The 22,136-nt window shown below is 37.6% G+C and overlaps 2 protein-coding genes across 2 annotated transcripts in view; one reads left to right on the forward strand and one right to left on the reverse strand.

Moving 5' to 3' along the window:
• The window catches only part of LOC127876098 (tubulin beta-4B chain-like), a 30,136-nt gene extending 18,391 nt beyond the window's left edge, over window positions 1-11,745 (reverse strand). Inside the window, exons 1-2 of the mRNA XM_052421019.1 lie at window positions 11,579-11,745; window positions 4,910-5,018 (exon numbers count right to left, since the gene is read on the reverse strand). Coding sequence (XP_052276979.1) covers window positions 4,910-5,018; window positions 11,579-11,635 — 166 coding nt within the window. The 5' untranslated portion in view covers window positions 11,636-11,745. The remainder of the gene's footprint in view (window positions 1-4,909; window positions 5,019-11,578) is intronic.
• A 6,304-nt stretch (window positions 11,746-18,049) lies between these two features.
• Window positions 18,050-21,331, forward strand: LOC127876095 (tubulin beta chain-like). The gene is made up of 4 exons (XM_052421016.1): window positions 18,050-18,217; window positions 18,897-19,005; window positions 19,630-19,985; window positions 20,125-21,331. The coding sequence occupies exons 1-4, from the start codon at window positions 18,161-18,163 to the stop codon at window positions 20,941-20,943; spliced, it is 1,341 nt and encodes a 446-aa protein (XP_052276976.1). The 5' UTR covers window positions 18,050-18,160; the 3' UTR covers window positions 20,944-21,331.
• The last annotated feature ends 805 nt before the right edge of the window (window positions 21,332-22,136 follow it).

Raw genomic sequence — 22,136 nt, forward strand, 5'->3', positions numbered from 1 at the left:
ACAAGTTTGCAATATATTGCGATATATTGCAATACGGGTTTTTGAACTGACAATATATTGCAATACGCTTTTTGGCGTATTGTTGCAGCACTAGCCAGAGTTATGTGACTTTGCCTGCCCAGTCCTTTCATGATGGTAAGTAAGTGTACCAAGTTTGAATGAAATAGCATTGATACTTTATGAGAAAAGTGGACCTAAACGCAAAACTTAACCGGACGTCAACACCAACGTCAAGGTGATGACAATAGATCATTTATTTTTTTTTCAAAAAATAGATTAGCTAAAAATGAAAAGTTTAATAAACAGGCTTTTTCCGCCCTATGCCACGGGTCCGAAATTCGGCCCCATTCCCAATGCAAATCTGGTTGTTTTTTTCCCAATTGAAAAAAAAAATCCCAATTCAAAAAAAAAAAATTTTTTTTTTTTACCCTTAAAATTTATAAGTTTACCTAATCTGGTGTAGAAAATAGAAAGTATTGCATAATTAAATTATCTGCAGTTTTTTTTTCCTTCTTTGGGACCTGCCGAAAATCGGCCCTTTCCCCTCTGATTTTTTTCCCCTCAGCTGGTAAATTTGCCCCTAGATTTCATTTTCCCCTAAAAAAAAACAAAAAAAAAACAAAATTTAACTTTTTATAAATAAGTTAACCTGATCCACTGTAGAAACTAGAAAAATATTGCATAATAAAATTATCTGTTGCCTTGAATTTGTTTCAAAAACAGTAAAATATGTTAAATTGATTATTTTAGACTTCCTAATTTTCCCCAAAATCCGGCTTTTCGCAGATTTTTTCCCCCAAAATTCAACATTTCGCGCGATTTTTTTCCCCTCAAAAAAGGCCAGGCCCTTTCCCCAAAATCAGATGAAAAACCCTGAATTCTGTTGCCTTGAATTTGTTTTAAAAACTGTAAAATATGTTAATGATTATTTAAGAATTTCCTTATTTTCCTCAACATCCGGCGCTTCGCTTGATTTTTTTCACCTCAAAAAAGGCCAAGCCTTTTCCCCAAATTCAGATTAAAAAACCTGCACTTATCACACATGTTCATAATATTTTGTAAAATATTAATAATAAGTTATCCAAATAGTCGTTATTTACCAGTTTACGGCTTCTTTGAAATATAAGAAACACTATTTACATGCGATAATTTTTCCCAATTGAGCCAATTTTGCGATTAATTTTTTTCCCAAAATGGGGGTTTTCACGACGCGAAATTCCCAAAATTCCAGTGTGGCGTTTTCCCAAAATGGAGCGGAAAAAGCCTGATAAAAGAAATCTCCCCTATCTCAGTGTTGATAAACTGATGTGATGTTTTAAATACATGAAGAAACAATTGATAACATATTTCAGAAGCACAAATAATTACTACCATACAGCAGTCACTCTAGGGGTTAACTGTATACAGGATCTGTTTCTTGACCGCCGAAAAAAACATTTTCAATCGATTTAATGTGTTATGTTCAAAGCAATCTATAATTGTACTTAATTGAATGATAAAAGCATGTATCATATGGGTATTCAATCTGCTACTATCAGCTACTATCCCGATCTGTAGCAAATAACAATACTCATGACTTCTAGCAACGGCCAGCAACATTTGCTTGCGATCGATGGCGCAACAGTTTTCTATAGGCACAAAATGTCACCAGATGAGTCAAGACAACAGGCGCCTCGGGGAATGGAATCGGGCGTATTGATAATGTGCAATACGTTAATGAGGTATGGCCTAGTGATCCACATTGAAACAAGGGCTGTTTGTAAAACATGCATGCCCCCCATATGGGCTGTCCGTTGTAGTGGCAGGCATTGTGTGAATACGATTTTTGTCACTGTGACCTTGACCTTTGACCAAGTCACCTGAAAATCAATAGGGGTCATTTGCGGGTCACGATCAATGTCCCTATGAAGTGTCATGATCCTAGGCAAAAGCATTCTCGAGTTATCATCCGAAAATCATTTTACTATTTCGGGTCACCGTGACCTTGACCTTAAATTCAATAGGGGTCATCTGCAAGTTATGATCAATCTACCTATGACGTTTCATGATCCTAGGCGTATGCGTTCTTGAGTTATCATCCGAAAACCATTTTACTATTTCGGGTCACCGTGACCTTGACCTTTGACCTAGTGACCTCAAAATCAATAGGGGTCATCTGCGAGTAGGGCTGTCACGATACGCCGTGAGCGTACCCCGGTATATCGTGGTACGGCAACACTGTATCGCGGTACGTACCGCGATATTTTACAGTAGAATAACAAGTTTTACAAACTTTATTAAACTCAATAATCAGAAAACACTGGTATCATAGTATGGCTAGAAACTGTAAAAGAAACTGTAATAAACTTGATAGAAGTAGTCATTGTTATTGTTCGCGTCTTTTTCTAAAATGTCCGCCATGTTGTTTACAATAGCTGTGGCTACGATCTGTGTTAATAGAACGCTTCAAGGGCATGTTCAAAATGCGGAGTCAGCGGGCCCAGTATTGAAAATCCGTAGCGTTCTGACTCTTCCTCGACTTTCAGAATCTTAAGATAATATGATTCGGAAGTGCCATGCTTTGAACGATCGATATACTAAAGAAAGAAAATAAGAAATAAAATAAACATCTTTCGGATAATTATGAACTTATTTGCAAAGGAAATCTGTCCCTATTTCCAAAAAAGGTACGGACCCATACATCGCCGTATTTTAAACGTGAAAGTTAAACATCTACAAGTGGAAGCGCTTGCTTGACCTGGATATTAACGGATTATTTATTTAGCCCTTTTGAACTGCTTCTACATTTTTCAAAACGATATCTATATCAAAATAATTATGTAATGTATTTATATCTGTGCTAATATAATAATATTAAAAAAACCGGTGCGGCAACGCCGTACCGCGGTGCGATTTTTTTCACGACATGCACCGCGATATACCGGTATACCGGTGAATCGTGACAGCCCTATCTGCGAGTCATGATCAATCTACCCATAAAGTTTCATGATCCTAGGCGTATGCGTTCTTGAGTTATCATCCGAAAACCATTTAACTATTTCGGGTCACCGTGACCATGACCTTTGACCTAGTGACCTCAAAATCAATAGGGGTGATCTGCAAGTCATGATCAATCTACCCATGAATTTTCATGATCCTTGGCGTACGTGTTCTCGAGTTATCATTAAACAAGGGACAAAATTGTCACAAAACCAGGTTTTCATTGTGAAAAAAAATCTGATTAAGGCTCAAACTGAACTTTTGAAATGAACAAACAAAATTAACCCCCTTTGTAAGTTTGTTTCAAAATAAATCTATTTTAAGTTGTGGTGACCTTGACAAATGTGCCAAATAATTGTAAAATCTCGCAATGAATGACATAGTTATGGCCCAGACAAGCTCATTTATTGCCAATTTTGACCTTTGAACTCAAAGTATGACCTTGACCTTGGAGATATCGACGTAATTATTTCGCGCGACACACCGTCCAATGATGGTGAACAAATGTGCCAAATGATTTTAAAATATGACAATGAACGACATAGTTATGGCCCGGACAAGCTTGTTCCGCCCGCCCGCATTCGCCAATCTAGTAACCAGTTTTTTCCTTCGGAAAACCTGGTTAAAAACCATTTTACTATTTCTGTTCACCGTGACCTTGACCTTTGACCTAAAAATCAATAGGGGTCATCTGCGAGTCATGATCAATGTACCAATGAAGTTTCATGATCCTAGGCCCAAGCGTTCTTGAGTTATCGTCTGACAACCACCTGGTGGACGGACCGACACACCGACATGAGCAAAGCAATATACCCCCTCTTCTTCGAAGGGGGGCATAAATATGCAACATTCAACATAGCGCATAGAACTTTCAACATTTGGTTAATGCGTATTCATGGACATGGCTGTATTAATGCTGGTTTATTGTCGGATGTAAGAGTGTGATTCCTTATTAAGAAAAGTAAATAATAACGAACAGTTCTAGGGGCAATGAAATTAGAAGTTTACAACCAGAATGAGACCATCACTTCAATACAGTACTTGCTTAACACATGTGTATGTTCAAAGCAGTTCCGGAAATTGAACAATACAACGATCCTAAGAACTAATGTATACACAACAACGAACCGTGACAATGAGCAATGCTTAGCGTCTAAGCAATGCGTGTGACTATCACAAGCATTGCTTAAGCGACAGCACTCGTGATAATTAAAACACTTCTTCATACTACATAATGGCCCTTCACACACAATCAGTTTCAAACAAAAGTTTTAGAATTTGAATAGTTACAAAACCTTCGTGTAAAAACTTCCCATAAGTACCGGAAATCTAAAAAGATGATTTTTCAAATCTCGTACAGAAAGTTGCTATAACACATAATCATGCCTCAAAGCCCACAGCCTTTTTAAATACGGTACATGTCCCTCACTATTGAAACAACAAACAGAATTGACCCTGGTAGAAATAGAATCCTGAACGTAATTGGAAGTGAAATTTAGGTACGAGCTCACTTCGTTTGCATCCTCTGTTAGTTAAATAGTCTCAAAAACCTCAAGAAGACACAATATCGTTACATTAGGCCACCGATCAATATATGAAATGAAAAGGCATATTTTTGAAATACTATACTGCACTCTCTACCATGTTTAATACAATGCTTGATACACACATTTAAAATATTAGCCATGAGTAAATAATGATATTTTTAGTATAATATTTTTTAGAGGGAGGAGGGATTTGGTTTCAATATTGGAATTTCAAGTACAAATAAAAATTGCGGAAAAAGTCAGAACTTGTGATTCTGCTGTCCTTATTTTATCTCATCTTAAACATTCAAATTGAAGACGTTAAATCTGTTTAATATATATCTAGACGCAAAATGAGTCCTGATTGTGTATTTAATTTGGAAAAATCAGCTGCATGCACATACCGGAAGCTTCATTGTAGTAGACGTTGATTCTCTCGAGCTGAAGGTCGGAGTCACCGTGGTAGGATCCGGTGGGATCGATACCATGCTCGTCGGAGATCACCTCCCAGAACTGACAACGAAAAACATGACAGTAATAAAAACATTCCTACTGTTTAGGGAACTTTGTTTAAATGGCAGTTGACATTAAAAGGACCTTTTCACAGATTTTGGCATGTATAAAAGTTTGTAATTAAATGATTTACATTTATAATGTTAACATTGTGTCTATAAAGCTCCAGTAAAAAAGAATACAATTAGAGAAAGAAATTAAGTAATCCTCAACTGGGCTCATACCATTAGCCTATGGCGGGGTATAAAAATGCGAAATACGCCAGATATTAAATTCTAAAATCAAAAATGTCTGTACAGTCGAATTGGCCAGCATGTATATCATGCATGTACGATGTGAATCTAGTTAGTTTAACGGTTCATTTTAAATTCCTGCAACGATAAATATTCATACGACACACGAACACTAACTCTGATCCTTAGAAAAAGACAAAACCAATGCTTTGGTTATTGCAGGAAAATATGTACGAAATAAAGTAGTCACAATCGACTCGGGGCGCTAATTTGTCTTTGCTGCATTTTATGAAATTCGTATTCAATGTTTAAATTTTCTTGCCTATTTTGTGTTATTGTTTCATTGTACATATTTCATCATTATATTACAATTTAACACATATAAAAAATCGTATAATCTCGCTTTAATATAAGGACAACAACATATCTCCCCAAATTATCAAATTGTTGAGCGTTGCAAAGTTTTATAATTGAGGTATTTAAATCGTTGACAGATGCATATAATTGATATTTTAAAGCATGGTAAATGCAGAATTACTGTTACCTCAAAAATATCATAACAGTCAACTACAACGAAAATTTGCGATTTTGGAACAATTTTTATTTTTTTGTCAATTTACCATAACGTGAAAACGTCCCTCTTGACAATGTAAAAGAGTAATAAGACAACAATCCGATGTTTTGTTTCGCGTGTACCATCTGTTTGTGTATGTAAAGACGACGCCTTGAGCGCCTTGTCAAATAAACTCGTGCATTAGCATACACATGTACTTTTTTATCACGACTGTTCAGTAATCGAGGTTGTTGTTTTGTAAGACGCAACCATACAACTCCGCTGAACATCAGAACTCGTTATCAGACAGTTTGCATTCCTTACACACCCATGCGAGATGGTTTTGAACATGTGTTAGTATGTTAAACATGTTATATACAAAGGTATATAAATGTAGTTTCTCATTTCACATTACAATGGTCCCTTGACATCCAAGTCATTACTACCATGTTCGTCCATTTTTGAGGCCTCATTTCGGCCCAATATTTGCTAAAACTTAACATTTTTCTCAAAACATTACAAAACGAGTAATGTGTTTGTGAAACACTATGTCCCCATACATTTGACCTTGAAAGATGACCTTGACCTTTCACCACTCAAAAAATGTGCAGCTCCATGGGGTACACATGCATGCTAAATATCAAGTTGCTATCTTTAATATTGCAAAAGTGTACATTTAACGAGCAATTTTGACCCATATATTTGACTTTTGACCTTGAAGAATGACCTTGACTTTTCACCACTCAAAATGTGCAGCTCCACGAGATACACATGCATGCCAAATATCAAGTTGCTATCTTCAATATTGCAAAAGTTATGGCAAATGTTAAAATTGGCGCAACCACACAAACCAACCAACAGACAGGGCAAAAACAATATGTCCCCAACTAAAGTGGATTGGTGTGGGACATCAAAAATAATAAACAAATAAGAATTTTACCATTAAATGAAAGGGAAATAAGTATTAAACTGCTATTCACAAACCATACCCAGAGATTAAGTTTAACAAGGCATATATTTAAAATTACTAGTAACTAAATATTAAATATTTTAGTAAATTAAATATATCCTTATATCCCACACCCTGACCGTAGGACCCATTCCTTTAGGAGTGAGAATATGCCATTGTACCATAACCGTTTATTCATAAGACCGTCCGACAAACACATTCTATCAAGTGTAAATATTATATATATTATGTGCTTGGAGAAATAACTTTTACATCATAACATTTTAATTGTTGAAATCTATATCCTTAATCCTTAATTACAAGAGGGCCAAGATGGCCCTAGTTCGCTCACCTGAGAGGAGTCTGTTCATTCAATCTTTACCAAATGTCAAACTTGACCAGATATTGTCCAGACAAACATTCTGGTCAAATTTTATCATTATATCATCCGCTAGTCATGATCAATGTACCTATGAAGTTTCATGATCCTAGGCGTAAGCATTCTTGAGTTATCATCTGGAAACCATTTTTCTAAGTTGAGTCACCGTGACCTTGACAGCGATTGTGTAAATACGTTTTTGGCACTGTGACCTTGACCTTTGACCTAGTGACCTGATAATCAATAGGGGTCATCTGCGAGTCATGATCGATATACCTATGAAGTTTCATGAACCTAGGCATAAGCGTTCTTGAGTTATTATCCAGAAACCATTTTACTAATTCAGGTCACCGTGACCTTGACCTTTGACCTAAAAATCAATAGGGGTCATCTGCAAGTCATGATAGTTGTACCTATGAAGTTTCATGATCCTAGGCATAAGCATTCTTGAGTTATCATCCAGAAACCATTTTACTATTTCAGGTCACCATGACTTTGACCTAGTGACCTGAAAATCAATAGGGGTCATCTACGAGTCATGATCAATGTACCTATAAAGTTTCATGATCCTAGGCCTAAGCATTCTTGAGTTATCATCCAGAAATCTTTTTACTATTTCGGGTCATCATGACCTTGACCTTTGACCTAGTGACCTGAAAATCATTAGGGGTCATCTACGAGTTATGATCAATGTACCTATGAAGTTTCATGATCCTAGGCCTAAGCGTTCTTGAGTAATCATCTGGAAACCATTTTACTGCTTTGGGTCACCGTGACAGTTACCTTTGACCTAGTGACCTGAAAATCAATAGGGGTCATCTGCAAGTCATGATCAATGTATCTATGAAGTTTCATGATCCTAGGCATAAGTGTTCTTGAGTTATCATCCGGAAACCATTTTACTATTTAATGTCGTGACCTTGACCTTTGACCTAGTGAGCTGAAAATCTATAGGGGTCATCTGCGAGCCATGATCAATGTACCTATGAAGTTTCATGATCCTTGGCATAAGCGCTCTTGAGTTATCATCCGGAAACCATCTGGTGGACAGACTGACCGACCTGAGCAAAACAATATACCCCCTCTTCTTCGAAAGGGGGGGTGGGGGGGGCATAATGAGAAAACTGCCCCCCCTCCCAGCAGCCATGTTATTCAACTGACCGGAAACATTTTTGAACACAACTCTCGTATCAAAGAAACAAATGTTCTGAGCAAATTTCAAAAAATTGGGCCAAACATGTGACTTCTATTGTGTTCACATGTTTTCACTATATACATATAGCAGGGTTTTTTTGGGGTTGTGGGGGAAGGGGCCTTTATAAATTTTACGCGGCATTTTCCACTTTGAGGAAAATTTGTGCGCGTGGGAATTTTCACGGCGTTTCCCTTTTTGGGGGATTTGTTTACTTACTCGCACCTTATTACAATACATTTGTATATGTTTGCACTATATTCATTGTTTTTTTCATATTTTATTACGTTTGACAAGATTAAATTGAAATAGAATTGAGATATTATAATCATGAGACACATCTTTCTATTAAAAAAAAAAAAAAAAAAAAAAAAAAAAATTCAGGGGGAATTTTTGGTTCTGAAAGGGGAAAAAACCAGCCTAGTTTGGTGGGGGAAGACGCTGATATTCGGCGTCTGTTATATAAGGTAAAAAAAACCTGTATCGAGAAAAATGCCCCGCCCAGTGGCGGCCATGTTTTTCACCGATCCCGACCATTTTGAAATCGTCCCAGATATCAATAAAACCATGTTTTTACCAACTTTCATGATGATTGGGCAAAAATTGTGACTTCTTGAGTGTTTACAAGGTTTTTTTATGGCCAAATACAGGGCTTGAATTACTTTTTTTTTTCAACTCGCAAAAAATTGCTAGTTGTTAATATTTCAACTCGCATTTTTTATTTCCAACTCGCAATACAAGTTTTCATAATAATGCATCCTTTGGTTGATAAAAAGTGATTGGCGATGTTCACTAAGCACTGAAAGGATGGACCTATGTTTATTTTAACTAAAAACTTCAAAGCAACATTGTAACACAATTGAGTGTAAAGAGTATTTTTTTTTATATCAGTTATATCATCCAAAGTTAATGCCTCGGTCCATATGGGGCGACATCTGGCCTTTTGCTACTGTTGCCACTGATCCACCACCTATTCACAGCTCTGCGTGGCTGGAACCCCTCATTATCTCTGATAGAGATTCGCATTAATTGGTCCATCCTTTCAGTGCTTAGTGAACATCGCCAATCACTTTTTATCCTTTTCATAACAGAAAAGCATCTTTCACACTCAGCATTGCTGAGGGGGTAGAGACCAATCAGATGAATCGCAGAACATCTTACACACATTGCCGTCTTGGTCTCTCTCCGTGTTCAAAGTTATTTTTAGCTCGTCTTCCCATTTCTTAACTGTTTTGGCATTTCTTTTTATCTGGTTCGGCCTCGGCTTTTTTGTCTTCCACAGAGGAGACGGAGGAATTCGCCACAAAAAAGCTAGTTATTTTTTTAGTAGACGACATTTTTGAGTTTTTAAATCGTCTGCTAAACGTGTTCCGTCTATTTATAAGAATGAGGAATTAACGAAATGAGCTTCGTTTTAAAAAAAACTTCATACTGAATAACTATCGCCAATTTTCACTTAAGAAGGGAATAACATACTTTCAATTGCAATAATATAATTTTCAATGTTCTTTACTAACTATATCGGCAGAAAGATACAGTGCAGAGCGTAAATATATTTTAAAAAATATTTCGTAAAATTATTTCTGCTAGAACGGAAGTAACCGCTGAAATACATTATGCAAATTAGGGTAATTCCAATTTTCAGATCTATTTTTAGATCGAAACTAGACGGGGTTTAATTATTTTCGTACTTGGTCGGAAGACTTTCGATCGGCGAACAAATCTTGTATTTAATCCAAGATCTTTAAGCACCTTGTTTGTTTTTTCCCCAACTCGCAAAAAATGGCGAGTATCTAAATGTTGCACTCGCATTTTAGACGTGTTTTTTAAAATGTACTCGCAAATGGCCTGTTTGCGAGTGCTTAATTCGAGCCCTGCAAATAGGGTAAACTGCCACTATATACACATAGAGAAAAATGCCCCGCCCACTGGCGGCCATGTTTTTTAACCGATCTTGACCATTTTCACTCTTGTCTGAGACATCAATTGAACCAATGTTTTGACCATATTTCATGATGATTGGGCAAAAATTGTGACTTCTAGAGTGTTTACAAGGTTTCTCTATAGCCAAATAAGGAAAACTGCCCCACTTACTGGCGCCATATCTTTCAACGGATCGGAACCACTTTTGAACTCAACCAAGATATCATCAAGACAAACATTTTGACAAAGGTACATGAAGATCGGGCATGAAATGTGACTTCTACAGTGTTTACAAGGTTTTTCTTTTTTTTTTGACCTAGTGACCATAGTTTTTAACCCGGCACAACCCAGTTTCAAACTCGGCCGAAATTTCATTGGGACAAAGCCGCTGACCAAGTTTCATGAATATGGGACCAGAAATGTGGCCTCTAGAGTGTTTATACATCATAGATCAAAGTGAACCATATTCACAAGATGCTACAGTTTTGTTATGTGTTCCATAGATCCATGTATACACTACAGGCATTGTTTTGCAACACGTCTCTGAAACATTTAAAACCGGAAAAAGAGCATGAATCACCCATGATTCAGACTTAACCTTCACTACAGTCTACAGGCTACAGTTACAGCTGCAATGGTGAAACTGCGGAAATGTCAATATAAATCTATCATTCATGGATGTGAGGAGAGCGGTTTTTCAGTATGTTTTACTATAACATTTATCATCCATCAGTGATATGAATCACTTGTTCATTTATTGATCATCACATTCTTTAAAAAAATATTTCCATGGATACCACGAAATTGAGAACCGCAACGATGCGTGTGAAATATAAATACCCATCATGGCGTTGACATAATGTATTCAATATATTCTAGTCATTGCATAGCCAAAATAAAGTCATACAAGTAGGAGATACTAGTCCGTTTATTATACGAAAGCATAAAACGCGCCGGTGATCACATCAGATTGCCGTGGTTTACACCGTGGCGTTAAAAGTGCCGACATCACGTGACCGCTTCAATCTTCGCGGGTCATATGTGAAATTAACGTTCAAAATGCAGCCTTTGTTATAAATTATCGGAGGAGTAAATGACAAAAATAACAATACATAATAGAAACAATGTATTAATGAACATGTCAATTGCAAATATCTTATTAAATATATATTTTTACTTCAAACATATCCGCAATAGTCTTCATTCGCACAGAGATAAAATATTTATTCAGCTCAGACCGCTTTCGGTACGCCCATTCTGTCAGAAATTTAAATATCCAAGTTTTAATTTCAAAAGTAATAATGCAGTCTTTAGTTAGTAGAAATACTCACCTTGGCTCCAATCTGGTTTCCACACTGACCAGCTTGAAGATGAACGATTTCACGCATGTTAAATAGTTTTCACTGAACAACGTTCCTTCCCTCACCAGGCGACTCCAGCCGTTACGATGACTAACACACCACTGCGCTTGAATTTATAAATTACACAGTTTTCTAGTTTTCTATTGGCTGCGGCGAGCATTGGTTTCCAGCGCAACGGAGCGCGCTATCAGTAGTTTTTATGAGTAGTATGAGTATTGAGTAGTATTTCGAAACAGTAAGGTTAGTCGGGAACCATTGTGAATTGGCGCGTGCAACGTAGGCGGTTTAATAATCGGGAAAAGTGTTCACTGGTCAAGTTCAAATAAACAATCATTTATTAAAACATTGTTCCAATGATAATCTTCGTATACGCACAATCCACCATCGGTATAACAATGAACGTGAATTTATACAACTACATACATGTACCCCGAAGCGACCTGGATTGGTTGTAACTAAAACTTAATTAATTGACATAATTAAGAAAGTCACGAATTCAACTGGAGGGACAAAAGAGGCGCATGCGTTGGATTCAAAAGTGACGTAAACGAGCATCTATGGACTTCATGAGAAAACAAAATTGCCGAGGTATCGATGCTGGTCAGGGCGAATTATATTTAGCTACGCCGAGAGACAGATAAAGTGACAGGATGCGGATAAACAAAGACAGCGCCTAGTCTCATTTATAAGACGCGCAAAGAATTTAGAGATACTTTTAATATGGGCTAAATTCTTTGGAACTCCAAATATTACCTTCATAAAAAGTAGCTTAATATTTGAGAGCGTCAACAAGTTGGACTAAGACAGCGCCCTGCTATTTACAAACGATTTTTCTACGAGTCGCCGTGAACGAAATGTTCATATGCATTTAAATTTTATTTTAAAACGCACATATAATATGTATTTCATTCAGTGAACAGGTCATATGTCATATTGTTCTCTTTCTTCACTCGTTGACATAACATCGCATTAAATACGGATTCGCAAACAGTTTACTAACAAACACACAGGTAGTAGTTTTTCACGTAACATCGGCTTTTCCGTAAAATGTGGTTATAAATATGTTTTTTGCATCTCAAACTGAATGGAAATATTTAAATCATTAAAACACTTTAGAGGTTAAGTGAAATTGAATATAACAAAAGTCAGTGGAGTGGTATTTTGTAAAGATAGTGGTAACGTTATGAATGTATTGTTTTAACAGTTTCACATGTAACCCTCGATTTGTATTTGTCAGTGGTTTAACACTTGTATATGTTGATAATTGGACCAATAAATATTTAAACATAAAATCACCTGACTGACTTACATAGTACGTTCAGCATACAGTTTTCATGTGGTGAAACAGGTTTTACGGTTGAAAATTAAAAGGGAGCTCATCGTATCGGACCCACATTCATTTAGAAAGGTTATTGGTAAGAGCTACATCCCCTGCAATGTATTAAACAAATCTACAGCGATGAATTTATTTTGTTTTTGTTGTTGAAAACAATCGTCAATAAAATGAAAGAGTTATGGCTTATTTCGCGGTTGTTTTCTTTGCCGCACTACAACCTCACATATTAAAACAAACGTAGTGTAAGATCAAATCTGATACCCTAATCCGAGAATGCAAACACTAAACAATGATTTAATTAAAAAGGCTTGAAGATCAAACATGTACGTGTAACATATTTGATCACTTCACATATTTATTAAGGATTGGTTCAGCGACTCGACAAGTACTCATGCTAACGGCTAATTATACGGACTAACAAAATACAGGTACATTGGTATATGGTCTTTTTGTCGCATTTTCCTCTTTTCAAATATAGCCTGTAATGTATGTTCAGCTCAATGTTTCTTTCAAGACCTAAATACTTTTTTGCACACTGGCAATAAACCTGATGATGCTCCGATGTTGATATCTCAACAATATTACCGTAAGTTATTCTAAGCACAAAGCCGATACCGAAACGTTTACTCACATACAATGCAGAACCAAAAAATATGTTATGTATATATATATATGTGTGTGTCGTATGAACAAATCTGCAGAAATAGTGGGCATTTCCTAAAATACGTAGATCTCTAACTCTATACTGTACAACAAAGATAGTCATCCCGTATTTCATAACATAATTTTACACTTTTTGAAGAAAAGAAAGAACGCTTCCTATTTTGCTTAGTTAAGGTATTTTTAACAATTGCGACAACACCAGCTCGTGCAGTCCGCACAGGCTAATCAGGGACGACACTTTCCGCCTAAACGTGATTTTCGGTAAGAAGGGACTTCCTTGAAACTAAAAATACCATACAAGCGGAAAGTGTCGTCCCTGATTAGCCTGTGCGGACTGCACGAGCTTATCTGGGACAACATTTTACGCACATGCATTAAGCCGAGTTTTCTCAGAACGCGGCTCAATTCTTTAAAATAAATCCCATGGGATCGCAAGTGTCCATTCCCCGTGGATCACAGGATTTGTAGAGGCTTACACTGCTAAAACACTTGGTTAAATCTTCTCCTGAAAACCAAAGGTCTAATATTTGGCATCCAACATCTAATGCCTGTGTTCCACCAAAAGTGTGGCCCGTTTAGTTAAGTTTACTTTATTATTGAAAATGTTTGTAATAAATACATGACAAAAAGAGCACGAAGCATTCTCAAAACAAAAATATTCTTAATAGAAAGGCTTTGAAATCAAATTGCTTAAGGACCGAATCGACTCTAATTCAAAATCAAAAATAAATTAATGTGCTATATAAGCGAACTCGATAGAATAGAACAATATGTGTTTGTTTTTTGTGATGTTCATGCAAATTTCGCAACAAAAACTTAGTTTTCAAAAAACTCAAGTTTGCTCTAGATTACTGTAGAATCTAAATTTAAAACATTTTGAAAATGGATATAAATTTTTTAATTCAGCCCTTTATCTATCTTAGGCAAAATAATTAAATCCTAATAGATTCAACTTCATATCCAGTGAGTATATTGCATGATTTTCAAATCGCATACTTCAATAGGGGAATTTGCGCTGCCTGGTTCAGAATCTGAACAAATAATTCAAACCTTAAATTTCGAATGCTAACTATACTCTAAGAAGACACCATTTTCGGAAAGAAAGTCAAATACGAGCACCACTCGTTTATTAGTCAGGGATCGAGTTTCAAATCTTCTTTTTTTAAAGCCAGATCGAATTTTGAAAATTGCTGTTATACCATAAAGTGGGCATTCCATATGGTATTGACAGACAGACAGACGACAGACAGACAGACAGACAGACAGACAGACAGACAGACAGACAGACAGACAGACAGACAGACAGGACAGACAGACAGACAGACAGACAGACAGACAGACAGACAGACAGACAGACAGACAGACAGAAGACAGACAGACAGACAGACAGACAGACAGACAGACAGACAGACAGACAGACAGACAGACAGACAGACAGACAGACAGACAGACAGACAGACAGACAGACAGACAGACAGACAGACAGACAGACAGACAGACAGACAGACAGACAGACAGACAGACAGACAGACAGACGACAGGACAGACAGACAGACAGACGAAGACAGACAGACAGACAGACAGACAGACAGACAGACAGACCGACAGACAGACCGACAGACAGACGACAGACCGACGACCGACAGACCGACAGACAGACAGACAGACAGACAGACAGACAGACAGACAGACAGACAGACAGATAGACAGACAGACAGACAGACAGACAGACAGACAGACAGACATACGATAGGCAGACAGACAGACACACACACACACACAAAGACACACACCGACACACACAGACAGACAGACAGGCAGGCAGACAGACAGACAGGCAGAAAGACAGACACACAGACCGACAAACAAAGACAGACACATAAAGACATACAGAAATACACACAGACAGACACACAGACAGACAGGCGGACAGAAAGACAGACACACAGCCACATACAGACAGACACACACACACACACACACAGACACACACAGACAGACAGAAAGACACACAGACAAACCATATAATTATTATTTACTGCGTATAATGTTATATGCTGTGACAGAAATTTGTTGGCACGGTGGAATAAATTGATTGGACCAGACAGAATATAATCATGTGTGCATCAGTATACAGTTGAAAATGTTAAACATCAAGTTCGACATATATATTACAATACTGACATGCTGCTTTTGGCACTTAAATATATTAAAAATTTCATTTTTTTTCTCTAACACTTAGTTATAGTCATAGCCTAAGCACCTCTTTGATAGCCTAAATAGGGCGTTAACTAGATAAGATTCAACACATAAATACAATCTTGATACAATTTTTATTACTAAACACTTTATTCTGGCGATCAATCAGTCATGTAAATTTTTCAACAAAACAGCTTTTAAGCATGCCAAAATATAAATCTATTGATTTTTATCGCGAGTTAAGTAGGTGAATCAATTACCGCTAATAGCCCCCCCACTCCTCACAGAACCAAAGTTATATTTCGCAATTAAAACAAAACTACACTGCAAATTATCAAAACTAAATCTCTGCATTTCACAATAAAGGTGTTGGATTATTGCTGTTCTGCTTTATTAATCGACGCATTATTGATTCCCGTTATTGGCGTGGCATGTTGTTTTAAGTAAGCGATTACGTTTACTGGCAGTATATTGAGCGCTATAAATGAAATTTGAATGATTTATTTCATAGAAAATGCTTGAAATTTATTTAAAAAGAGGTTAACCTTTTCTATAAAAATGATGGTTGTTCAAAGCATGATTCACTGGTCAAAAATTGTCACTTGTTTTTATGTACATATATTGAAAATTAAATAGAAAATAATATTAAACCCAAGGTAATATGCGGGTCCACTACCAGTTTTTTCATCAGGACCCTGAAGCCAAAATTGACCCCGTCCTGGAGTTTATTTGTTCTCTTTATATCTGAAAAGCGAGAACTTTAAAAATATGCTGCTCTGAAACCACAAGGTACATATGTTTAGTATTCGTTTTGTAACATCATTAATTTTGATGACAACCTTCCATGTTTCATCAAATACCCAATCTCTGGGTTGGAAATGGGCATTGCCTTGGGGGTATGTCGACTTGGTACCGCCTTGGGGGTATGTCGACTTGGTACCGCCTTAGGGGTAAGCTGACTCCATTATGCATGTAGTGAAAGTTTTCTTCATCCAGACTATAAAGCTCCACGAGAGCCTAGCGGTCTTTCTTTAGCATAATGTAGTGGGCTGATACAAAGTGTATTTAAATCATACCTATGGGATCTGAACTGGCAATGCCACAGAGGTTCGCATGATATACAAAGTATGGATTTTAATAAAATATGACTGTACAAATCTTCACCTTTGAAACAAGAGGGTCTAGAGGCGTGGTATGGTATGCAACATCATGTAGTAATCTTCTACCAAACATATTAAAATCATTACTTTTTTGTCAAATTTGACTCGACTGGTAAGTTGCTTGTTTTCATCATTTACATAGCGAAAATATTTGAATATTTTCCCGCTAAGATCACTCTAGTATCACAATGTGAGCCGCGTTCTGGGAAAACTGGGCTTAATGCATGTGCGGAAAGTGTCGCCCCAGATTAGCATGTGATGTACGCCCAGGCAAATAAGAGACGACACTTAACGAACTTAAGCACCGTTTTCCCACAAGGAAGCTCATAAAATCAGGAGAGCAATACAGATCCACCACGACCCTTACGTTGTTCCTATTATGCCACTAAGCGATGCTTAATTCAATACACCTTTCATGTCTTTACCATACAGCAACGCCCCTTCAATTTGTGTGAATATAGCGGACCAATATTGCACAATATTGAAATTCATACGCTTTTCAAACGCAGATTATTTAATTCAATATAGTTTTAAAGGAACGGGATATATCTGGTCGATACCGCCCATGGAATATTGATTCGTGTATTGGATTAAGGATTTGAACTTACTTAATATCGGAATGAATGGTTTAAAGATCTATAGGTATTTATTTGAACAGTACTGAAATGCAATCATGCTAAGGCGTTAGCTGAATAATTGTTTGTTTCCACAAACGGGACCGACCCTTAGTTTAATTGCTGACCCTTAACTTTTTTGTACTCCAGGGTTAGCTTTCAATAAAAAAAATCTAACTTCTATAAGAAAATCAAAATTAAATTTCACATACTTTGTGAATTAAGAAATATATCTTGCAAAGAAGTTTGGAAGATATCTATTATTGAAGAATTATTCAAGCGAGAAAAAATTGATTATGTTAATACAAACGCTTAACGTATACACAGATTTGCAAACCAACCAACCTTTAATATTTTAAAGATGTAAGGACACAACGAAATAATTTGTTTGGCCTTAAAGTAAATCTACCAAGCATTATACACTCTTTGGGTTAAGTTAATATTCCTTTTGTAAAATCGACCAATAGAAATCGGTCCGTTGTAATTTATATGACGCACAGTTGTGGTTACAGATCTTAGCGACGATATACAAACCGGCGAGGGAAGGAACCATTGATCAGTGAAACTAACAGACACCAACATGCGTGAAATTGTCCATCTTCAGGCCGGCCAATGTGGCAACCAGATTGGAGCTAAGGTCAGTGTTTAAACTTGTTACTGTTGATAATAACAATCTTCCACGTTTCTTGTTGATTTCCGTATATTTAATTTATGTCAAAAAATTCTGAATCAGTGACTTAAACCGCCACCGTTCTAAATTATCCAACCACTTTAAATCAAGCTTTACAGTTACGATAACCGAAGGTTTTGTTCTTGATCAATAGAGAAGCTTCCGTGAACAACACCGTCAGAAGGTCGTCTTCAAAATTGTGTTTTTGTCCAAGTTTCGTTTTGAATTCAATATTGGTTGAACGGATTGACATGAACAACTATTTTCTAAGTTTTTTTTTAATGTTCAATAAGGGTGGTGAATACGGACACCTTCGACTTGATTTAGTTTTGTTTACATTATTGTGCCTATCGGCTTACATCTTGTTTTAACTGTTGCCAAAAACGTTCCAAATTAGTGGATTTAGGCACCGCGCCAGTATTTGTGATACAAAACATGTCTGAGCATGATTTTGTTTATCTGAGCGCGAGTAAAGACAAAGATATGTCGTAGTGATTTCCAATAATAGACGGTGGAAAGGTTCTCTCTTTAGGAGTTTCTTGCCAGTTTAATGAAGTAAATAAAGTGTGTTTATTAAATCCATTTAACTTCTTTGCGGTCTGCTATTAGACATTATTTTTCGTACCTGTTTTCGTTCCATATCCAGTTCTGGGAAGTTATTTCCGACGAGCATGGTATCGACCCAACCGGAACCTACCATGGTGACTCCGACCTCCAGCTCGAGAGAATCAATGTTTACTACAATGAGGCCACCGGTAAGTTATCGTGGCTTATAAGATACCTTTATGGGGGGGGGGGTCTTATGTTACACTAAGTTTTATTGTGTTATATGTTAATCTGTACATGGTGTGTTCTCAAATGCTTCGCATAAATACAATCATGAAATCAATTGTAAGAAAGCCGCTACTTCAACGAAGTATGCATTTAAATTCATTTGAAATGTCGTGCGAGTTATTTATCTACGAATATGCGTGTCGTCGCATAAACCCGAGCTTACGCGTGAATACGTTGCTTTTCAGCGCAGATCGGGAAAATTGTCAATTTTTAAAAGGCACACTTGCGCATCATTATAGTGCAAGATTACTAGTACATGTTTTTCTGGTCAATACATACAGTGTTCGTCTTAGTGTCTCCCAATTCATCAGCTTGGTATACGCTCTTTAGAAACATGTTGCTATTTGTCATAGTATCTGTACTTATGAAATCAGTAGCATATGTTTTCCTTTGGATAAGTTGGATTGTACAACAGGTCATACTGCGTAGTTGGTACCGCCTTAGGGTATTGTTCTTGCATTCTCCGTATGCGCGCGTTACATCAAAGTTTGCAATAACGTTGGTCTAAAGCAATATCGTAACTGTAGATGTTACACTTCTTTCAGGTGGAAAATATGTTCCCCGCGCCGTGCTTGTCGACCTTGAGCCGGGAACAATGGACTCCGTGAGATCCGGTCCATTCGGACAGATCTTCCGGCCGGACAACTTCGTGTTTGGACAGAGCGGCGCAGGCAACAACTGGGCCAAGGGTCACTACACAGAGGGCGCTGAGCTCGTAGACTCCGTGCTCGACGTCGTCCGCAAGGAGGCTGAGTCATGCGACTGTCTTCAGGGGTTCCAGCTCACACACTCCCTGGGTGGCGGTACCGGATCCGGTATGGGCACACTGCTCATCAGCAAGATCCGTGAGGAGTACCCAGACCGCATCATGCTTACATTCTCCGTAGTGCCATCACCGAAGGTGCGAATGAGTTATATATTTATATTCGTTTTTGTGTAACATTTATTCATAAACTTTTTCCAAACAACATACTCTATAAATTTGTGTATGTTAGAAGAATCGAAATTTAAACTTATAACTCGGTCGATTTTTGTTTCAGGTATCAGACACCGTTGTTGAGCCTTACAACGCCACCCTGTCCGTTCACCAGCTTGTTGAGAATACCGACGAGACCTACTGTATCGACAACGAGGCTCTCTACGACATCTGCTTCAGGACCCTGAAACTCACCACACCCACATACGGAGACTTGAACCACCTCGTGTCCGCCACAATGTCCGGTGTAACCACTTGTCTCCGATTCCCGGGTCAACTGAACGCTGATCTCCGCAAACTCGCCGTGAACATGGTGCCCTTCCCGCGTCTGCATTTCTTCATGCCCGGGTTCGCTCCACTTACATCCCGCGGTAGCCAGCAGTACAGGGCCCTCACTGTCCCTGAGCTCACACAGCAGATGTTTGACGCCAAGAACATGATGGCCGCCTGCGACCCGCGTCACGGCAGGTACTTGACGGTCGCTGCCATCTTCCGTGGGCGCATGTCTATGAAGGAAGTCGACGAACAGTTGCTGAACGTACAGAACAAGAACAGCAGCTACTTCGTTGAATGGATCCCCAACAACGTGAAGACCGCCGTCTGCGATATTCCCCCACGTGGTCTCAAGATGTCCGCTACCTTCATCGGCAACAGCACCGCCATCCAGGAGCTGTTCAAGCGCATCTCTGAGCAGTTCACCGCTATGTTCCGTCGTAAGGCTTTCCTCCACTGGTACACCGGCGAGGGCATGGACGAGATGGAATTCACTGAGGCCGAGTCGAACATGAACGACCTTGTTTCTGAGTACCAGCAGTACCAGGACGCCACCGCGGAGGAGGAGGGAGAGTTTGACGAGGAGGAGGGCGAAGGTGAAGCTCAGTAAACAAAACAGAGCACGCAACTCTAGACTTTACCATCTGTTATGCAAAATATCGATTTTTTCGTTTGTCATTTACAACTTGACAAATTAACTGAAAAACTATGTAAACATTCTTTGTAAAACACGATCGATCTACTTGTATTGATGTTAGTATCAAGTTATATACAGGAAAGCAACATAACAATAGCATGTTTAAAAAATAAAAATAATAAATAGGCAAAATGCCAACCCAATAATACGGGTGGTTTGTTTTTTGCATTTTTTAAGTCACGATGCATTTGTGCAATTTAATTGTTCTTAATTTCCGTTAATATTTTTTTATTTTGCTGTAATGTTATGATCTTCCATCATATTGCTGTTGAATCAATAAGGTAAATAAATTTAATGAAAATGTTGTTTTGTTGGTTAATGAGCAACCGGCAAACAGAATACTCGCTTTTCATTCAAGTCTCTTTCATTTTAGGTTATAAGAGGTTTATAAAGAGCGATTAAATTATGTTAATAATTATCCGAAACGAAAAAACGCACATTGGGTAACTCGCCCTTGAGTCGGACGGGTTAAAGGTATAAGTCTATAATAACAAGCTGTGTGGTAAAAACCGGGGCTAAGCTTGTGCAGGCTATAAGTATCATATCATATGAGTCTATTTTACAAATAATTATTTGATTCACAGCTTATGTTCATTGGAAAACAGTTGATTAACAAAACCCACCGAATTCGCCCATGAGTCGGACACATTCGCGCTTAACACGGACACGTATTTGTATTTAGCATTTATTTGGTTATACATTCCCTATATTAAAAAAAATGCAAATTGCACAGTTACAGTCCTGTTTTGAAGTTAAAGGTTTATTATTTTGTCAACATGTTGACGCAAATTATTTTGTCAACATGTTGACGCAAATTATTTTGTAAACATGTTGACGACAATAAGTTATAAAATACGGAAGCGTATATGGTACACCTCAATACTATGGTCATGCCGGATTAATTTATATCGACTTACTGTGAAATAACATGGTATGTCGACATAGTTTTATAGCTTTTTTCCACAAAAATTTACTCGCCATAACGACATAAAGTTAAAGTCTCAACGTAAATGTTTCCGGCTTTTCCCGAAAATTTGTTTTCGGTCGACATGATCTTAGTCGACAAATCAACATAATTTTTGGCGTCATGCTCTTGTGAAAATGAC

Source organism: Dreissena polymorpha, chromosome 4, assembly GCF_020536995.1.
Source record: "Dreissena polymorpha isolate Duluth1 chromosome 4, UMN_Dpol_1.0, whole genome shotgun sequence".
Taxonomy (NCBI): Eukaryota; Metazoa; Mollusca; class Bivalvia; order Myida; family Dreissenidae; genus Dreissena; species Dreissena polymorpha.

Coding starts and splice junctions, on each gene's coding strand:
- LOC127876095 (XM_052421016.1), top strand. CDS start 18,161: ATGCGTGAAATTGTCCATCTTCAGGCCGGCCAATGTGGCAACCAGATT. Junction 18,218..18,896: donor GCAACCAGATTGGAGCTAAG/GTCAGTGTTTAA, acceptor TTCCATATCCAG/TTCTGGGAAGTTATTTCCGA. Junction 19,006..19,629: donor TTACTACAATGAGGCCACCG/GTAAGTTATCGT, acceptor CACTTCTTTCAG/GTGGAAAATATGTTCCCCGC.